The sequence below is a fragment of the Anas acuta genome, chromosome 3 (assembly GCF_963932015.1).
Source record: "Anas acuta chromosome 3, bAnaAcu1.1, whole genome shotgun sequence".
In the NCBI taxonomy this organism is placed as follows: Eukaryota; Metazoa; Chordata; class Aves; order Anseriformes; family Anatidae; genus Anas; species Anas acuta.
Window position 1 is genome coordinate 93,314,988 of NC_088981.1, and position 18,696 is coordinate 93,333,683.

General features: G+C 40.9%; 1 protein-coding gene across 2 annotated transcripts in view; it reads right to left on the reverse strand.

The window, feature by feature from the left end:
* Positions 1-16,379, reverse strand: part of FAM83B (family with sequence similarity 83 member B) — a 56,359-nt gene extending 39,980 nt beyond the window's left edge. Inside the window, exons 1-2 of one of the 2 annotated variants that reach the window (XM_068678363.1) lie at positions 16,051-16,379; positions 11,003-11,506 (exon numbers count right to left, since the gene is read on the reverse strand). In XM_068678363.1, the coding sequence (XP_068534464.1) occupies positions 11,003-11,446 (444 nt within the window). In that variant the 5' untranslated portion in view covers positions 11,447-11,506; positions 16,051-16,379. Of the gene's footprint in view, positions 1-11,002; positions 11,507-11,944; positions 12,061-16,050 lie in introns of those variants that run through there. The other variant, XM_068678364.1, reaches the window with a different exon arrangement.
* Positions 16,380-18,696: the final 2,317 nt, after the last annotated feature.

Genomic DNA, 18,696 nt, shown 5'->3' on the forward strand with positions numbered 1-18,696 from the left:
ATAAGATGCTCCTATACAGAAAATATCTACTCTAGTGCTTAATTTTTTAGATCTATGACTGATAATAAATTATCTGACACCTGCCAATAAAATCAAGTGATTTTACTAATCAGGGCAGATAAGGGATGGGGGAAAGAAACCATGTACCACAAGTGCTTGCTTCAGGTTTGCAGGCTTGCATCCTCAAAGGCACATTTCTTTTGTGATTTAGGAGGGAGCTTAAATTCCCAGATTTCACACCTGGAACTGCATTCAAGCAAGATGACAAAAGTACCTGGAGCAGGCAGTGAACGCTCACCTCTGGCTGAGGTGCATGATTAAAGGAAAAAAGGCAGAGGAGAGAGGGTTGTCTGGTAGGAAGAGCTGGAGTTGGGGGCAAAGAGGGAGGGGAATAAAAACAAAATTTATAGGTTTCCTATCATACTGTAAGCACAGTCATTTCAGAGGATGAGAGCAGAAACGCCTGCATTTTACAGAAGCTGTACACATAGAACAGTCATAGAATCACAGAACCACCTAGTCACTACTGAGTCACATCACTAAACCCTGTCCCTTAGTGCCACATCAACACGTCTCTTAAATATCTCCAGGGCTGGGGACTCCACCACTGCCCTGGGCTGCCTGTTCCAATGCTTGACTACCCTTCTCCATGAAGAAATTCTTCCAAATGTCCAATCTTAACCTCCCTGAAAGTATGCCTTACTGCTTTCCCTTTGATACTGACTCACAGAGTCACTGCTGATCAAGGTGTGACAGAGTGGAACAGAGCCCAGCTGAACCAAATATTGGCCCATCTGCATTTATCTCAAGCTGTCCCCTTCCTTCCACACAGATAGACTTAATCAACCCCAAGCTGCCAACATTTTCACCCTGGGTGATTGCTTCAGAGAGTTATGGTCCCCTGGGAGGTCCAAACAGCATTTAGCTATTGCACTGGTTTCTGAGAGGACGGCCTCCAGCAGCTGAAAGACTAACAGAGATCTCTTTCTTTGAGCCCCCAAAACTGCACATCTTTTCTTTCCTTTTTTTTTCCCAGCGAAATGCACTCAGAGCCCTGACTCAGTGAGGCTGAAGTTTACAAAGAAGAGCTTCTTGGGCTCTCAAGAGCCCATTGCAAAGGCACTGTTTAATTCCCCTGAACTTCAAGTCAGAAGTACCAAGCTCCTACTCGGGACAAAATTCCTAGGTCAGGAGACTGCAGTCCTTCCTCATAGCACTTCAGATCAGGGCTGCACCTCCGCCATGAAATTTAACTTATGCATAAGGAATCAAATCATCTGGTTAATATGATTTCTGGTTCAAGTGACTGTCACTGTAATTCAGTCAGCCTAGAACTCACAAACAAAATACTGATATTACTGCAAAAATAACTATTTCAGCATTATTAATTCCAGTCATTCACATACACTGTCAGCCTGGTGATCACATAGTGCTAAGAGGTGAAACAAAGTGACAGAAAATAAATAAACAAATACAAGAATCAGTCATAATTCCCAATTTCATCTCCATGTTTATTTTCCTAATTTCAGAAGAACTTTCTCTGAGCAAAATAATACAGTGTCTTTATGTTTTAAAGCAACTTTCTGTATATTTCTATCAGCACATATGGAAGAGCTGAATCCAATGAACGGCTGATATTTTTGCCCCTTCCAGCAAAGACAGGTTACAGAACCCTACCAAATAGTCCTTGTGCAATCACTTATACTGTCTATTATTAAAACAAAACAAAACAAAAACGCAACAACAACAACAACCAAATCCACAGCCTTGACAGCGACTTTCCAGGCAATTATTCTGTGCCTGTGCTAATCTACTCTTAGGTAGTGCCAAGGAATTATCAGCAGAGTAGACAGCTTCAGATATTGTTGTTATTATTATTGTGTTTGTTGTGCTGGCTGCAAACCTGCTTGCTGTGACGGGCAATATATCCCTGGCACTTGTGCTGCTGGCTGACACGGTCACTGCTCGGGAGGTACGCTTCACTAGCAGTGAATTCTGCTTGGCTTAAAAAGGGTTACCCTTCAGTGGCTATGTTCTTACTTCTTGGGAAGGTCCCTTAAGAGAATCAGCAGCTACCTGGTTTCCTTCTGTGCTGCTTATTTCACCTTTTTTCACCTTATTTCATCGTTTTTATGCCTGACGTATTGAGCATTAAAAGCCTAGTGGGAAAACACTAACTCCAATACCTTCTGTAGGTCAATGCCACTCAGATTCACCTGAATTAAAATATGATGTCTGGTTCTTTATCTAGTGCTCAACCCATAAAAGAAGTTTATTGAGCTGAAGTGCAGCCTGCTTGGTAAAGAGTGCCTGCAGCTCCAGGAAACAGCATGAAAATAAGGCTAAGATGTTATATCTGCTGTTTGAACTGAAGGCACACCCAGTTGGCCACCTGAATGTACAATCCAGTGCCACTGTTCAAGCCTGACTGCTAAGGGATGAAGCAGATATCAAAGTTCTCTTTTCATCTCTAAGATACAGTGCATAAGTTCTCATATTATCCTATCGCATGGCTTCATCTCTTACAGCAGATCACTTGCAGAAGCAAAAAGGCCTGAGGAGATCTGGTGCTGCAGTTAGCAAAAAAAAAAAAAAACTGGATAAAAGGCGCAGCACAGAAGTTTTCTGAAGGCAGCTTTGTGCCCGCATGCCTCGCTGATGAGGGCAGGGGTCACAGTAGACCCTGGTTTTGAGGAATTTGTTCTGGTTCCCTCAGGTCTTACATCTTCTGGGCAGCGAGTGCAAGCGCTCCAGACCAAGAGACAGAACTGGTTAAGGTAATCTGCTCTTACCTAAGGTATGAGAACAGCCTGAGTATGTCTTGAAGAAACACCCTCTTTATCTGAAGATAAGAAAGACCTTTACACTTTTAAAAATATTTTTGTAAAGTAAGCACTACAAAGCTACTGTCATATACTGACGCAAACATGTCTGGAGAAGTGCTGATGTTCCTCAGACATCAGTTTTCATAAATATAACACTAAACGCACGATGACGATGTTTTATCAACCAAAACCACAGAGACGAGAAAATAAAAATTTGTTATCTGGCCCCTACTTGCTTTGTTTGCTAATGTATATTACTCTCAGGCTTTTGGTTTATAATTGGCTCTTTTTGAACTGCGATATATATTAATTCAATGCCTTTGTGGCTTAGCATTCTCATCTACTAAACTCTAAACACTTTGGTCATGTTCTTTGATGGCTAAGGATAAAGGAGAGCATATAAATTCTGAACCTACTGTTTATACTGTAGCAGTGGCATTTCTCCACGGGCTGGCACCAATCGGGACAACTAAGATACCAGTTGAACTGTATGATATACAAACTTGTAGCAAAACATAATGATGTTTACAGCTTAAGAAAACAAACACCCAGGATATGGGAAAAGATGTCAAACAAAGGCAGAGGAGCACAGACAGCTAGTTTGGTTGCTTCCACTTACATATTTATAATGTAAATAATACTACTGTAAATTCAAGTGCCTTACTGATACAGTACTTCAGTGGACTGCATTCTGAAAAATTATTAACTTTGTTGATCAAGCAAGCCATCATTGGGTGGGCCTTGTAATTATTTATTTTGAACAGCTCTGCTGAGGTGAGTCATTTTATGGATGTCAGTAGAACCTCCTGTGAAGTAACAACCCCAGTTACACTCCCTGATTATTCTGGTGGCCCTCGCTTCTTCCCTCTCTAAAGTAAATCAGGGTCGGATTTTTAAGTATAAAAGCCCTGTGAGATCGCAAGCATATTGAAAACCTTTTTGAACACAAGGACCATAACTTTTATTGCACAGAATAGTACCTTTTTATTGGGAAACAGTCACAGATGTAATTTAACAGCAGGCTAAAAGGAAAATTGTGATTGCACTGGTATCATTGGCAAGGTCTGTACTTGCCTTGAAGAGGTGAATTCTAAAGTGTACTTTGACTATCAGTGCCTGCACTGGAATTCTTGCACTGCTCCTTGGGGAGAATAGCACAGCTACAAGAGAGGTGTTCAGAAATAATTACAAGTGAAGTATATACTTGTAGTCAGATCTGACATATGAGGGAACTAAATACAAATAACTCAGTGGCATTCTCTCCCACCCCAACCAAACAGGAGAATGGGAACTTCTGATAGTAGCTAGTAAGTTTCTGTGCTTCAGGACTGTTTTACTCCACATCAGCAGTTCTCACACTCCATGTAGTTTCTGTTGTATTGTATTACACAAATACTCCTACAGCAGGGCAGAGTCTGTATATGCTCCTATAAAACCCGTTCATAGGTAGTAGAATATTTTGGTTTCCCAATTCGCATTCACGACAAATGAATTTAAAGCTTAAAATTGCCCCCAAATGTGTCCCCCATCCCTCAGAGCATTGTTGGCTATGTTGGAAAGCTATTAGACATCAAACGCTATGCTAAGTCTGCAAGAGATCTAAAAAGGCCGACGGCAATACTGAATGTGAAGTCATTAAGCCTAGAGTTCTTCAGGCAAGATTGTTCCCTGGCTGAAAAAAATTATGAAAACTCAGATCTCTTGAGGATAGGAATTCAGAAGAACAAAAATAGCACTTCCAACATTATTAGTCTTCTTTCTAGAAGCCAGAAAAAGAGGGAGGGAAATGCAAATACACTGGGCTGGGCACTAGCAGAAGCATTATGCCTGGGCAAAATCAACAGTTTTATATTTATAGCATATCTTTACTCATAATTGTTTCAGCATATTGTAGTACAGAAGTATTGCTGAATATGATAAAGAACACTTTACTGAATGCACAAAAAGTGTGAATGACCTTTTAATAGCACTCTTTTGTTTTGCCTGACAAAGATTTATGTCAATGAGAGAACAGGTTTTAATGAAAAATATTCCTACGAAACATATGTATGTGCTTAACTCTTGTATATATGTGAATGAAAGACCTTAATAAATACAACTGCCTACAAGATCGGTTCTTTAATTTTCTTTATTGCATTTTGAAGTTCATGATAGATGTCCGATATTTTCATAGCATATTAGCACAGTGGTGACATAAAAATAGCAATACCCATTCATTGGCCCATGGTACCTTTAAATATAAAATGCAAGTGTCAAATATTGCTAAATAGTCTTGTAAACCTGTGATATGACAGAAGCCTGTGAGTAAAAACACCACAACTAATGAAAACTATTTTGTTAGATTCCCCCTCCCTGTGCTAGCCCTAGCCTTGGTCTGCTCTTTAACTTTTGATCCTTCTCCTGAATGGGGAGGGCCACCAAGGGAAAAAAAAGGGGGAATAATGTGTAGAGGAACTATGTGTAAGAAATGCATTTAACAGAAGTCCCAGGCCTCCTGGTGTTCATTTGTGCTCTTTTACATCCCTTCCCTCCTAAACCGTCATGTCTCAAAATTGTCCCAACTTCTTGTCTAGAAAACTTAAAAAAGTTCTGCTGTACGTTAAAAATTCAGGATGTATTAAAATGATTTCCTGTTGGCAATTAAATTAGCATTTCCCCACCCTTTAATTTTAAGGACAGTTTAATAATTCAGTCCTTGCACTTTTCCCCTATGAAATCCAAACGGTCACTTCAAAGGACAGAATGTGTCCCATGGATGCCTCTTCTCTTTGTATGTATTGTCATTTGCATGACTATGCTTACTCAGAGAGTGTGAGGGTGGGAGGCGAAGGGGACAAGCAGATAAAAAGGGTGAAGACTCCAAAGGCAAATCTGAGCAGGTAAAATACCTGACATGGTTACTCGTGAGCAGATAAAAAATTGACACCAAATCACATAGTAGGAGAACAAAGAATTTGACACGTTCTAGTGCAATTCATGGCATGTGTGCTATGTGATTAGAAAATCTGGGACACAACCTCACTCTCTCTAATAAATCTGTCAAAGGCTAACCACCGTGTTTCACCTGGAAACTATACACGTGACTGCCATGCTGGTTTTCAGATATGGGGAAACCATTTGACAGAAGGTGAGCAGAAACAAATGCTGAATGTTCCTTTCACCACAGAATCATGATCAAAAAGCACCTACTGTTGGCAGAATATTTTAGCAGGGAAAATGTTACCTATACATCTACAGCTGAGAACTTAAAAAAAAAACATCCATCATTTATCAGATGCTCTAAAAAGAATACAGAGCATTTTTGAGTAGGATGGCTATTTCATTTACCTGTCCTCTCACTGGATTCAGCAGATTTCTCTAGCTTTTCTGAACAATAAATTGTAGCCCCTCTCTCATCTGCTTGGACTGTTGCAATTAATGAGCTAAGACAAGCATTGCCACAAGCACAATTCATTATCATTGTTCCAGACTCTGTTCAAATTGTATTTAAAATAGCTGGCAAAGAGTATTGTTGAGAGAGTAAGAAATGATTGCACAACAGTCTTCCACACCCATATTCTACAAGGTTCTTTCTGTATAGAGGCATCACTCTTCATGTAGGCATGCAAAGAGCTTGATTTTCTTTCATACTAGAATGCAGCTAGTACTAGGTCATGATTACTGCATTTATACATCTAATCAAACAAGGAGATCAACTGTGAATAATCATTTTTTTTCTGTTATACACAACCTCTCACTCTTGCCTGAAAGAAACCAAAGCAAACCAAATGAAAAACAAACAAACAAACAAAAAAGAAACCAGAAGAAAACATTTTCCTTTTTATATGGTTATAAAATGAGTCAACCGTTTTTGTTTATTTGACTTGGGCTGGGGCTCTATAACACAACACAGAAATCATACTTAGATTTTGTACAATAGCTCTCTCTCACGAGAACTCAAAAAAAGTCCTCTGTGACTTACTAAAGGCCTACATGCAGTGGATCCAGCAAGACTTAATAGCAAATTACACTCCTTTACTGTGTAACTTAATTCTTTCCCAAGGGTCCAAGTTTTGCAAACATTTCTCCCATTAAAAAGCACAACCATGAGTAATTCAGCTAAAATGTCTGCCTTTTTTGATTTTCTAAAATGGTAATACACTATCTAAATTTCCATTTAACCTTCTTAGCAAATAACTTTTTAAAAAGTCTTACAACTATCACTGATTTTATAAACCCAGGTTTAAGACTGCTAGTAAAATGAAATGAGTGCTGGGTTGCATGTTTATTGAATAGCCAGCAACTTAAAACACTCCATCAGAAATCCCAGAAGTATGTCAGGGAGGTCTTTCAGTGTTTTCTGGCTTGTGCTGCAAAGCAGTAACCCTTGGGTTGTCTAAACAACATGGTTCTTTACAAAACAGGTTTGAATTCTCTCCAGGAAGAGCTGATCCTTATTTGGATACCACTCTAAAAGACTCAGAGCTATGCATTCTCTCTAAAACTATGTAGGAATGTCTCAGTGGTGGAGAGAGGAATCCAGTTAATGCAGTGGGAGAAAAACAGAGCCAGAAGGACCCTTTATTGCTCTGTCCTGTCCTCTCCCCACTGCCTCACCCTGTCAATCACGCCTGAGAGACAGTACAGGATGTTTGTTGCACCCATGTACAAGCCTCTGACAGTTCTGAGGCATCTCTTACGAGAAGTCATGCAGGGAAAAAACACTTCATTATTGAAATTTCTGCGTTACTTTATAGTAAGAGAAGGAAGATTCACATTAACCTGACACAGATGACTAATCGTCTTGATACCATTTCCCAGATGAATAATCTTGTCAGGAAAAACTGCTAAACATTATCAGTTGTGGTTCAGACAGCCCAGCTGGGATGAGTCAGGCTGTAGGAACACCTCAAGCTTCAGAGAAGCCGGAAACCTGCCAATGATTAAAGGCAGAAGCCTCCAAAACACACAAGAAATAAGGCTACCGGTTTGTTTGCAAAAGTCTGTCCATCATCAAGGTCAGACAGACCTTGCAGTGTTTTGTTTTGTTTTTTCTTTCCCACACGGCTGTATTAACATCTGAAAAAGACTCCTGTTTCCCTAGCTGACACAGTCATGGCGAACAGCCTCCTCATATGAACACCAGTTATGTCGACAGAGGAGGGCGGCTGGCAAGCTGTATCATTTGGAGATGAGGTCTAGTTACACCAACAGTAAACCCATTTTGTTGGCATGTTAGGTTTGACCTAAGGCACTCTGCTAACCTCACTCTGACAGCGTGCCTATCCCACAGAAGTGCTGTAGCATACACTGTAATGTAATGTCATCCTGTGTACGACACAGCTCCCCTATTAGATGTTCACAAACACACATCGCAAACATGGACTCATCTTCTTGAAGTGGCTCATTTTCTAGGATTCAGTAACATTGACCCTTTTCTGTAAAAAGCCTCCATTATTATATTGACTGTACTTACCACGAAGGTGATATGCATAGTATTTCTACATCTTATACATTAAGAAACACGAGACGAGATTTCCTTATGACACTTTTTCATAATCACCGTTTTCAGCCTAGTGTAGCAAAGCCTTACATATGATTTTCCTCTTTAGTCAGGAAAAAATCACTGTCAGCCAGCAAGTTGCCTAATGTTGTTTACAACGTCTTCTTAAGGTCAGAATTAACATATGTAATAATCATTTTAAGGAGTGACACTGTGATGCATCAAGCATGAAAGAGGTCAAGAGTAAGTCCACTAATAATGTCATCTTATCCTTGTATATCTTCAAATATTCAAAAGAATCTAGGTTTCAACTAGCTCAGTCTCATCTATTAATTTTGGGGCTTGTATATACATATAAACATATCAAATAGTTTTCTTCATAGGGCAAATTGGTGCAGAAACATTCTCTGACTTGCCCTTGTAGGAGTTGGTTTCCCACTGCACCAAGCTCGGGTAGCCCAGGGAAATCAGTGCCTGAACCCGGGCACGCAGGTTTGGTGCTTAAAGTTAGGTGGTACAAATATTCCCATCTCCTCTTTTTTTTCCCACAGAAGTATGCTGAAATTCCCATAGATTTTGCTTATTGGTTTAATGTGATTTGCTGAAGAACTTGTTTATTCTTTACAGGTTTCTTTTTTTCATGTGTGACCTTTTTCTATTTCCTTTGAATATTCTCATATGACTACACATCTCCACTGCTACATAACAAAGAACCATGTTTAATATAACTATATTTTTAAAAGTGGCTTAGGAGAAGTAGGTTAGCCTGTTTACAAAGTGTTTTCCTGCTGTAGGCATGTTTTAAATGCCTTATTTTACCTTACTTAGAAATCCTTTAAACTCTTCTATTCATGTCACTTGTATCTGCAGACAGAAGAGACTACGTCTTTTAGATTTAATTGCTGCTTCCGAAGCAACTAACCCATATCACTGTATCAAAAGTGTTATGGTTGTTGATCTTGAGGTTTTACTGATCAACTAAACAAGCCTTTCAGCTGTCAGATTTGACAGTGACACATACATTATATCCTCTTTGTAACGTGGAAATGACGCAGCATATCAGAGAGCTAATGTAATATACATTAAACTTCTTTTTCAGAAAGAGGTAAGAATCACACCTAGTTTTTTTTACCTAACTGAATTCAGAGGAGGCATACTCCCTAAAATGATGTTTAACAAGACAGTACCATGAGCCAACAGAGCCCTTGGAGAGGGCATGGTTTGCACATAAACAAAACAGGCAGAAAAACAGTGAAAATTGACTGGAAACAGCACTTCTTTACAGCATTTTGAGACCTAACAGAACTGAACTAGCCTTGGCATTGGAGTTAACTCCATTTTCCTTGTTTCCCTTACAATAGATACATTCATAGCTCAGGAGCTGCCGTTGAAAAAGATAAGAGTATGCCAGCCAAGTCAAGGTTAAAAGTCAAGTCTTACTACATCCAAAACCAGAAAACACCAACTGTCATTTAGAAAGGGACACAGAGGGGAAAAAGCAATTCCTCTCTTCCTTGTGATGAGAGCAGACTAATTCTGTGCTGTAAACTGCATGACAAAAGGTCTAGTGATAACTCTATTGTGGCAACAAACTATATACTTTATCTAAATAGAAAAGAGACATCATAAAAAGACGTCCTTCCCTTCCACGTCCATGTCAGTCCACTTCTATTACACCCATTTACAGACACTCAAGTCAATATAATGTTTACAGAGGCACTTGAGCTGGATGTCCTACAGAGTAAAACCCCCACAGAGCCCAAATGCAGAAATAAACCGAAGAAAGGAGAGTGTGGCATATTTGCTAGGAATACTTCTGAAACTTTGTAAGATCTGTTTAGTGAGGTAATTTGGTGCAGAGTCAAACAGAACTGCACACTTACGTGCTTTAAAAACAAAACAAAACAAAGCAAAACAAAACAAAACAAAAACACCCACTTGACACTAGGAAGTAAGAGACACTTTGTACATCTAGGTCTGAGTCTTAGGAAACTCAAGATGGAAGTGCCCCTAAGCAGAGGCAAGTACATTTGGAGAAGTGTTCAAATTTCTTATAAATTAGGCATTAGCCAAAAATGAAGGTAAGGAACCTAGTTAACACCCATTTCATTGTTTCTTAAATCTATTTTTTTTCTTCCCAGCTCTCTCTAATACTTTCCTGACTAATTTCCATGATGACAGTTGGCATGCAAAATCACAAAAGCTGAGAACCTTAAGGTACATGAGTCCCATATACATAAAGTTGTTATTTTCTTATAACAACAGGCCAGCATACCAAACCGATGCATGTTCCAACCGTACATATTCATTCCCACTGACACAAGGGAGAAACCTTAGGATATATCCTGAAGTTGGATAGAATTGTGTCATCTGAGGTATATTCAAGTGAGGTCAAAGAAAAGGTATGGTGATTATCTACAAATTTCTCATGGACTGGTCAGCATTATAGTAAAATGGTAATTATGCTTCATTAATCTCTCTAGTTAATCCCTGATCCCTTGTAAATGAAGCTAATAACATTGGTGCATATGATATAGCAAGGGACTGATCTCAGCCTGGGAGAAGTTTTCAGTTTAAATAGTTAGCAGCCAGATATTTTTTTCCTGCCGGAAGAGAAAAAGAACACACTTTTGATAAGACACCTACTAGATTATTACTACTACCTTTTTTTTCCCACAGTATTTTTCATGTTTACCTTTCTTGCATCTCGTATCATCTTGCGAACAGTTTCCTTTATGGTGTAAGGCTGTGCTCGTGGAGGATGAAAAAGCAGATCAATGTTTGTGCCACCAGAAATTCCAGGCATCAGGTAGGGCCAACCTAAGTCAAGATTTGGAGCTTCCACATCTGATTCAATAGGCCAGTAGGTTCCCGAGGAAGAGGTGTCATCAATGGCATGGTTAGAGGAATAAACTGTGTTTTGGGGAAGTTTATGAACATTGTTCAAAATATATTCGATTTCCTCATCTGCAAGGAACTCTGAACATCTCTCTTTGGAAAGAAATTCTTTGTAGGCTTCTAAACCTCCTTCAATTAGAGCATCAATTGCTACTCGGTACCATTCCTTGTAATGAGGTTCAATGTAGTTGTCTGATCTGCATTCATCATGTAGAGATGACAGCAAAGATGAAGTTTCCATTTTCACATATATTTTGTAAAAAGCCTCTTAAACTTCCATTCGTGAGCTGATGAAATATGTCTGTAAGGACAGGAAAGTAAGACAACAATCAGAATATTTGTAGTAATCTGAGACACGTACACAGATACTATACAAAATACTTTGCTGAGAATATTGCCATAAGTTTTTATAACTCCTTCCAAGAACCTAAAAATGTTTAGAAAATCCTTGGGGATGACCACTCCCAAATGACTATTAATGAGCTAGTTAAAAAGCTTCTTCTACTTAAGGCAATACTAAACACGTATGATATTTAGTGACTTGGTGAAGCTCTTATACTAAAAGCTCCAGCAGAACTCATAATACAAGGTACCAGTAACAGCAATACATACACAGGGTATATTTCAATTCATGACTACAGATACTGTTTCAAAACTCTTTGTAATAGCTGACAGAGTAGTGTTGAGAGAGGCACCTCAGAACCCAATTATATTTCCTAATTTTTGATGCAACACGTACCTTTTCTCTGCCTTCTTTGAAACCACAGTCATTCAGGCCCTTCTCCTTATCTATCTGTCCTCCCATGCTGATCTAATCCACTTGTTGCTCCCAAGCAGGACCAGCCTACCTCATTTCAGGGAGTTATGAGGAACTCCAGAATGATGTCTCCTCCCACATCTGGGATCAAACTCTGAATCAGCAATCTGATGTCTAGTTTCCACCCTGCTCATCCCTTCTGCCAAAAGGAGCGGCTGCTTTAATCTTACCTTTTTTTTTTTTTTTTTCAAAACATTAATAATAAGTAAGCTGTTTACTGCTGATGATTTATAAATTCATTCTTACCATCTTTTTGTTTCGTTTAACAAGGATTGAAAGGCTTGGTTCCTGCTACGTCAGTTTGGGATTTAAGGTCGACAGAGGACAAATGGCCAGTGTCTCTTCCCTCACACTGGTACAGCCCTATGAAACCACAGCTACTATTCGCCTAAAACCTAAACAGCAGTGATTTTCTGCATTGGGCAGGAAAGCCAGAAAAAGGGGGATTTACATGAGAATGGAATGACCGCAGCCATGTGAAACAGAGAGATGATGCATGTTTCATCTCTCAAGGCTAGGGCATAAGGCTTGCATCATTGTGAAGCTTAGGAGAAAGACAGTAGAAGTAGGAAGAACAGCCAGTGAGGCCAGAATAATTATGATAAGCATATACAAAGTATTGTTTGAAAGTTAACACTGGGTTTCCTTGCAAGCCTAATTATTGGTATAGCAGTATAATAGGAACAGTCGTATGGTGTTTCATTTACTGGCATATAAATATAATTCTCACACCAAGACCTTTCAGATATTTTTGAAAACTGCGCATTCATTTTCCACAATCTGCTCAGAATAGCTTAAATCTTCTTGAAAGGAAATTTAAGTTAGCTACATTAACCTACAGAAGGAAAATCAAAATCTCCATACACTACCGGTACTCTAAAATGCAATTAAATGTTCAATGAACTGAGATTTCTGGGGAACTTGGGAAGTCAGAGGTTAAAAAAAAAGACAAGGAAAGAAAAATCCAGATCTGAGGCTGGCATCAGCATGTCATATGAAATAATCCCATTTGAATCCTGTCTCCCAGCCAAGTAGCAGGATAGATCTTCCCAGATAGGATTGCTTTCGAGCCTGAGGGAAAGGAGTGTTTCTGGCTGCTTCCAGAGTAGCTCTTTGTGGTGAACTGGAAAGCAGCAAGTGAAAGGGATCTGATGGCTCTCCACTGATCAAGAACTACATGTATTCCTGTGACAGATATTCAGGGCTTCATTCTTCACTGCATTAACATGTAGAAATACAGTGTTACCAAAGGGGAACAATACTGTTTCCATGCACACTTTGTTCTGTTGCAGATGACAACCTGTGGTATACTATGGCAGAGAACCAAGCATGCAGTACAGTCAAAACAGACCATTTCTAAGGTCATACTCTTAAAATATTGTACAACTAAAAGCTTCATATCAGTGTCCCATGAAAGGTAATCACATGGAACAGCTTTTCAAGAAAATTTAGATTAATGGTGAAAAACTACCAAAAGTACAAAGAATTACTGAGCTGAGTTGTTCTGAGTAGCCTGAACACAAATATAAGTAACTTGCCTGAGAACCTAACATACCCCTGTATGCTGTAGGAGGACTAGGACTAGGACTAGGACTAGGACTAGGACCACTCCAAAGAATGTAAGAAAACAGTCTTAGTATGACTTTAAAGGCTGAATCCTGATTTTAATACGGCAAAGGAGAGATATTTCTGAAATGATTATTAATTTAGAATGGATATAGTCCTTGAACAGGAGTTTTGCCACTTATTGCATATTTGAGTTGAGAAAGACAGCTAAGTGTTTGTTTCAAAACCTTTTCTAAATCCCTTTTTCTTCTCTCTCTTTCCTTTGAAAAATAATATAAGGGAACAGGACTGTATTTAGTATATGAACTTGTGCAATATAAAACATTGAATGTTATGAACAAATAAAAATGATTGCATGTATGTGCCTGTGTGTCCATACAGGTGTATACACTGACTCATGTGCTTTTTTTGTTTTGTTTTGTTTTGTTCTTTTTATATATATATATATATTTTTTTTTGTAATATTGTAATTTTCTTCTTTCTTTCTTTCTTTCTTTCTTTCTTTCTTTCTTTCTTTCTTTCTTTCTTTCTTTCTTTTTTTGTAATAGTACAGTATATTGTTTGACTTTTTATTATAATTGACAAACTAATTAATTAGGGCATGGATCAAATGCACTAACATAGGCTTAAACATACAACATATGCTGAAAGCAAGGTGTAAATATACTGTCATCTCAGAAAGGTGAGACTTTAGTCAACATTACTGCACTATCTTCCAAACAAGAATAGTTGCATTTCAGGGAACATCTTTGATGTTGATCTTTGATTTACAAGTGCTGTTTATAAAAGACATTTAAAGCTGTATACATTTATTTAAGAAAATAAATGTTAAACCTGTCAGCATGGAAATAAATCATAGAAGATGAGACAAATGAAATAATTCCAGTTCTACTTTTTTGAATTAAGGATATCTGCATGTGATACATTCACGAGAAGAAACAAAAGAAAACTCTCAAATTAAAATTATGGCTTCAGGTATATTTGACAAAAGCTCTAGAGGTCTTGAAACAGGGACTTTCCTCCTTGGGAGGCAAGAACTATTTCACAAGAAATTTATTTATGACACCACTAAAATCTTTGATAGACAGAGGTTTAAAAAAATTCTAAAATATATATTTTTGATGTCTTCCTCAACCATGTAAAATGATTTCTGCCTAATCAACTCGATTCCTCAAAGATCAGTATTTAACCTCCTGATGTAAACACAAGTCTATCAGCAAGGTTGTGTAGAATGAAGCCCATCTCTGGAGGCTTCCAGGGAGCCCGGTTAAACCCATCTTCCCACCTTTGTAGATGTCATCTATGCTTTACAGGGTTTTGTATACATGACCACAAATGTTACCAGGAAAGCTGTTGTTCATACCCTGAGAAATAAGCTTAACTGTTAGTTCCAGTCCAGTGTATCAGCCATCTTGAATGCAGCAAGAAAGCTTGAAAGAAAAGTATGTTTGTGTTTTTAGAGGAAGATACAGAGTATCCCAGCTTCCACAAAAGCAACAGATGACGAGTGCCCACTGAAGAAAATGATGCAATATTATGTGGTGGTTCCAGGAGCACAGACCTCCAGGCTAGAGCTAAAGACAAGCAACTTCCCAGCCTTACTAATATTCTCAGGATTTCAAAAATTTCCTATTCAGCAACTCTGGGGAGCAGCTCTACCCTCAGGCTCGCACAGCCAGTCCATGGGAAGGCCCTGGCCGTGGTGCTCTCCCAGGGACGTCCTTATCTCTTTCGCAAAAGAAGCGCACTCAAACTTGGCCAGCTTCTGCACAAAGATGCCATCTTGCCACCTCGGTAAAGGGGAATTTAAGCCATGTGGGCATCCCCCTTGTGTGCTAAAGGGATCTCGGAAGGCTCCCCGGCACTCTGGTGCCGCTGTGGCCAGGCTTTTAGGGAATAAACAGGCGATTTTCCACGCCTGCTCTCCACTGTGTCAAGGCACCCTATGAATCGCAGACGATAATTTCCAGCAGCGGCCGGCAGCAGCTAATCGTTTCACTCGGGGGCACCAGACCCGAAGGCAACCCCTCGAAGGCTCCCCCGCTCGCCCCGTTTTTGGGGCTAGAAGTTCACTTTCCAGCCCAAACGGCCTCCGCGGGCGCCGCCACGTGCTTGGGCACGCCTCAGCCTTGGGGACACCGCGCGGATGCCACCTTCAGCCACCTCCACCGCGTCCCCGAGGGGGGACCCCGCAAACCCCCTGCGGGGCGCGGGGTGGCCGGGAGGGGTTGTGAGCAACCCCCCCGAGGGCCGCCAGCCCCTCACCACCCCGACCCCATCCCCACCCGTTCCCTCAGGTGCCGCCGCCGCCTCCTCCATTTTGTGCCCCCATTCGCGGTTACGGGGCGATGGAGGGGGGGGGGGGACACACACACGAGGCGGCGCCCCAAGGGCTCGGCTCCACGGGGGGCCGAGCGGCCGGGCCGGGCCCCGTCGGGGCAGCGGGAGGGAGAGCCACTTACTGCCGGGCTGCCCCAGGGGGGACTCGCCTCCGGAGCGGCTCCTTGGCGGCGGGGGGGTCGCGGCTCGTTGCGATCGCGGCTGCGGGGAGCGGGGCCGGCCGGCGCACGGCTCCTCGCAGGTACTTCCCGTCCGTCGCTCTGAGGCGCGGTGGGTGTGGAAACCAGTTACAACATGTCAGGACGGTGTCGCACCACAACCCGCCGCCGCCGCAGAGAAGCGGGGCGAGAACTTGTCTGAACTGGGGAAGCCCGGCCCCAGCGCGGAGCGAAGGGCAGCGCCTTCCCAGGGGCGCGGCGGGGCCCCCGGCACGGCTCGGCTCGGCTCGGCACGGCCCCGCGCACACCGGCAGCCCCTGGGGTGTGTGTGGGTGTGTGAGGGTGTGTGAGTGTCTGTGGGGGTGTGTTGGGAGGGTGGACTTGGGAGATGAAGCCCAAAGCTGAACGATGAGTTGGGGAAAAGCTGCACCCCTCCGCCTCGAGTCGCAGTTTCTCAGTTAACTGCAGGGAGAATGTCACGGCAAGGGAGCTATACCTGGCTGTACCCACACCTTTACACTAGGTGATGTGAACGAGCCTGCTTTTCATCGCTATATTACATTAAAACGCTCTTCTGCTTCATGTCTCTGGTTAAGAAACGCCACAGCCCCCCACCCTGGCCATGATGCCCGCTGGGCCTTCCCGCAGTCCCCTCAGTGCTGCACAGCCGACCAGGCACGCCAACACGGCTGTCCTCTGCCCAGCTGCAATTGACGTCCTTCTCGGAAAGGCTCTTCCTTCCAAAGCATGGCCATCCTCGTAGCACGACCATGTAACTACCAGTGGATCAATGTATCACGCCAACGCTTGGCTGGAGCATGCTGGGTTTGTTAAGCAGACAATGAAGTGTCACCCATGGCACTTGATCAATAACAATTTGTCCACTCAGGCTTTAGACACAAACTTCTACCCTTCGCTGCCCAATCTGTCTTTAGACAAACTTCTACCCTTCACTGCCCAATCTGGCTTCCGACGTAAACACCTACCCTTCCCTGCCCAGATGTAAGTGCAGGGTATGTCCTGTTTCTGGAGCTAAGCGCAGTTCCACTGAGACTTTACAACTTTTCTGTAAGGAAAAAAAAAAAAGAATGTGTGCGTGTATGTGTAAAAATACGCAATGTCTACATAGCAATATACATGGTTGTGTATGAAAGTATTTATCTGGTGGCTGCCAGGCAGTAACTTGTTGCACAGTGAATTCACAAGCGGAAATAGTTGGTGTCAGTATACTTCTGAATTACTGTTTACAGACATAGGATCACCTGGATTAACTGTTTTAATCCTTCTTACATCCCCAAAAGTATTTGCCTGTGTTTTTGATGAAGCGCTTTTTATCCCATGGAAATATGTGGTCAGGAAGAACATGTATCAGTGGAAACTTGTCCATTAAGAAGTGGCCATGTAAATTCTTAAAAGAGTAGATCTATTTTCTAAAATTATTTTAGGAAGGGTAAGAAGGTGAACAGATGATCCCAAAAGGACTTTTGATCTCAAATTAATTGGTTAAACTTTACATGAAATTTACAAGCGTCACTGGGTCTCAGTTTTAGAAGTCAGTGCTTGAGTACAGGCTTAACAAAAACCAGTAATGATTAGTAGTTTTCTAAATAAGGAAATCTACATGAAAAAGAACTCTTTTATTTTTTATTTTTTATTTATTTATTTTTAACCTTAGCATCTGCACAAGAAAAGTTTATGTTTATTATTATTTTATTTTATGTACCTCTATAGTGTCCAGCTCAGTGGGAAACTGGTCTGTTATTGAGATCTTCAGCTACACACATGCACATATGCAATACAAATGAACAATGTGGTATAAAACAACAACAGTAATGTCAGTAATAACAGGGCATTATTACTACTGCTGTTGCTACTAAGCAGAATCACACGCTCTCTACATAGCCATTACCCCATGCTAACTTTAAAATTGATGGGTAAACAGAATGATGAGGAAAGAGATGAAGGAATCTTAAACATATCTTTATAAATCATGAGCAACCCTTTACAGAGATGATAGAAAAAGGGGATGTCAAATGCTGATGCAGATTCTTCCATGCAGTTAGGGGATGCTTGAGATTATCAGTGGATACAAGGCCTGACATTTCATAAAATCCAGCTAGGATAATGTGTTTCAAAAACCAGCTACCTATAGTCAACTGTTAAAATAAGGAACAATTTCATTCAGCAGGTAGCAAACTTCTGTGTCTTGCATCCACAGGAGGTGATGGAGGGAGACAGCTATCAGCAAGCTCAATAAGCAGTAAGACAAATTATTGAACACCAGGTATAAAACTGGATTCTAAAAGGAATAGGCAGGGATGTGCCTTTTAGCATCCTTACTCCTACAGCTGTGGAGCGGCAGCAGTTTGAGCAGAATGGACTGCAGAAAGTGGACAGGTTTTCATCTGCCTAAATGGACTTTCATTTCACAGGTTTTGGAAATAGAACTTTGGGCAAGACAAAATTCCATTCCTATTGATTGTAATCATGTTACTGGAACCCCATTGATTCATGAAAACTACAAAAAAAATGTTTATGTTCTAGAAGTAGCTTCATGGGAGACAAGAAACTGCTGATATCACCATGTTGAGAATACAATCAAAAAGAACA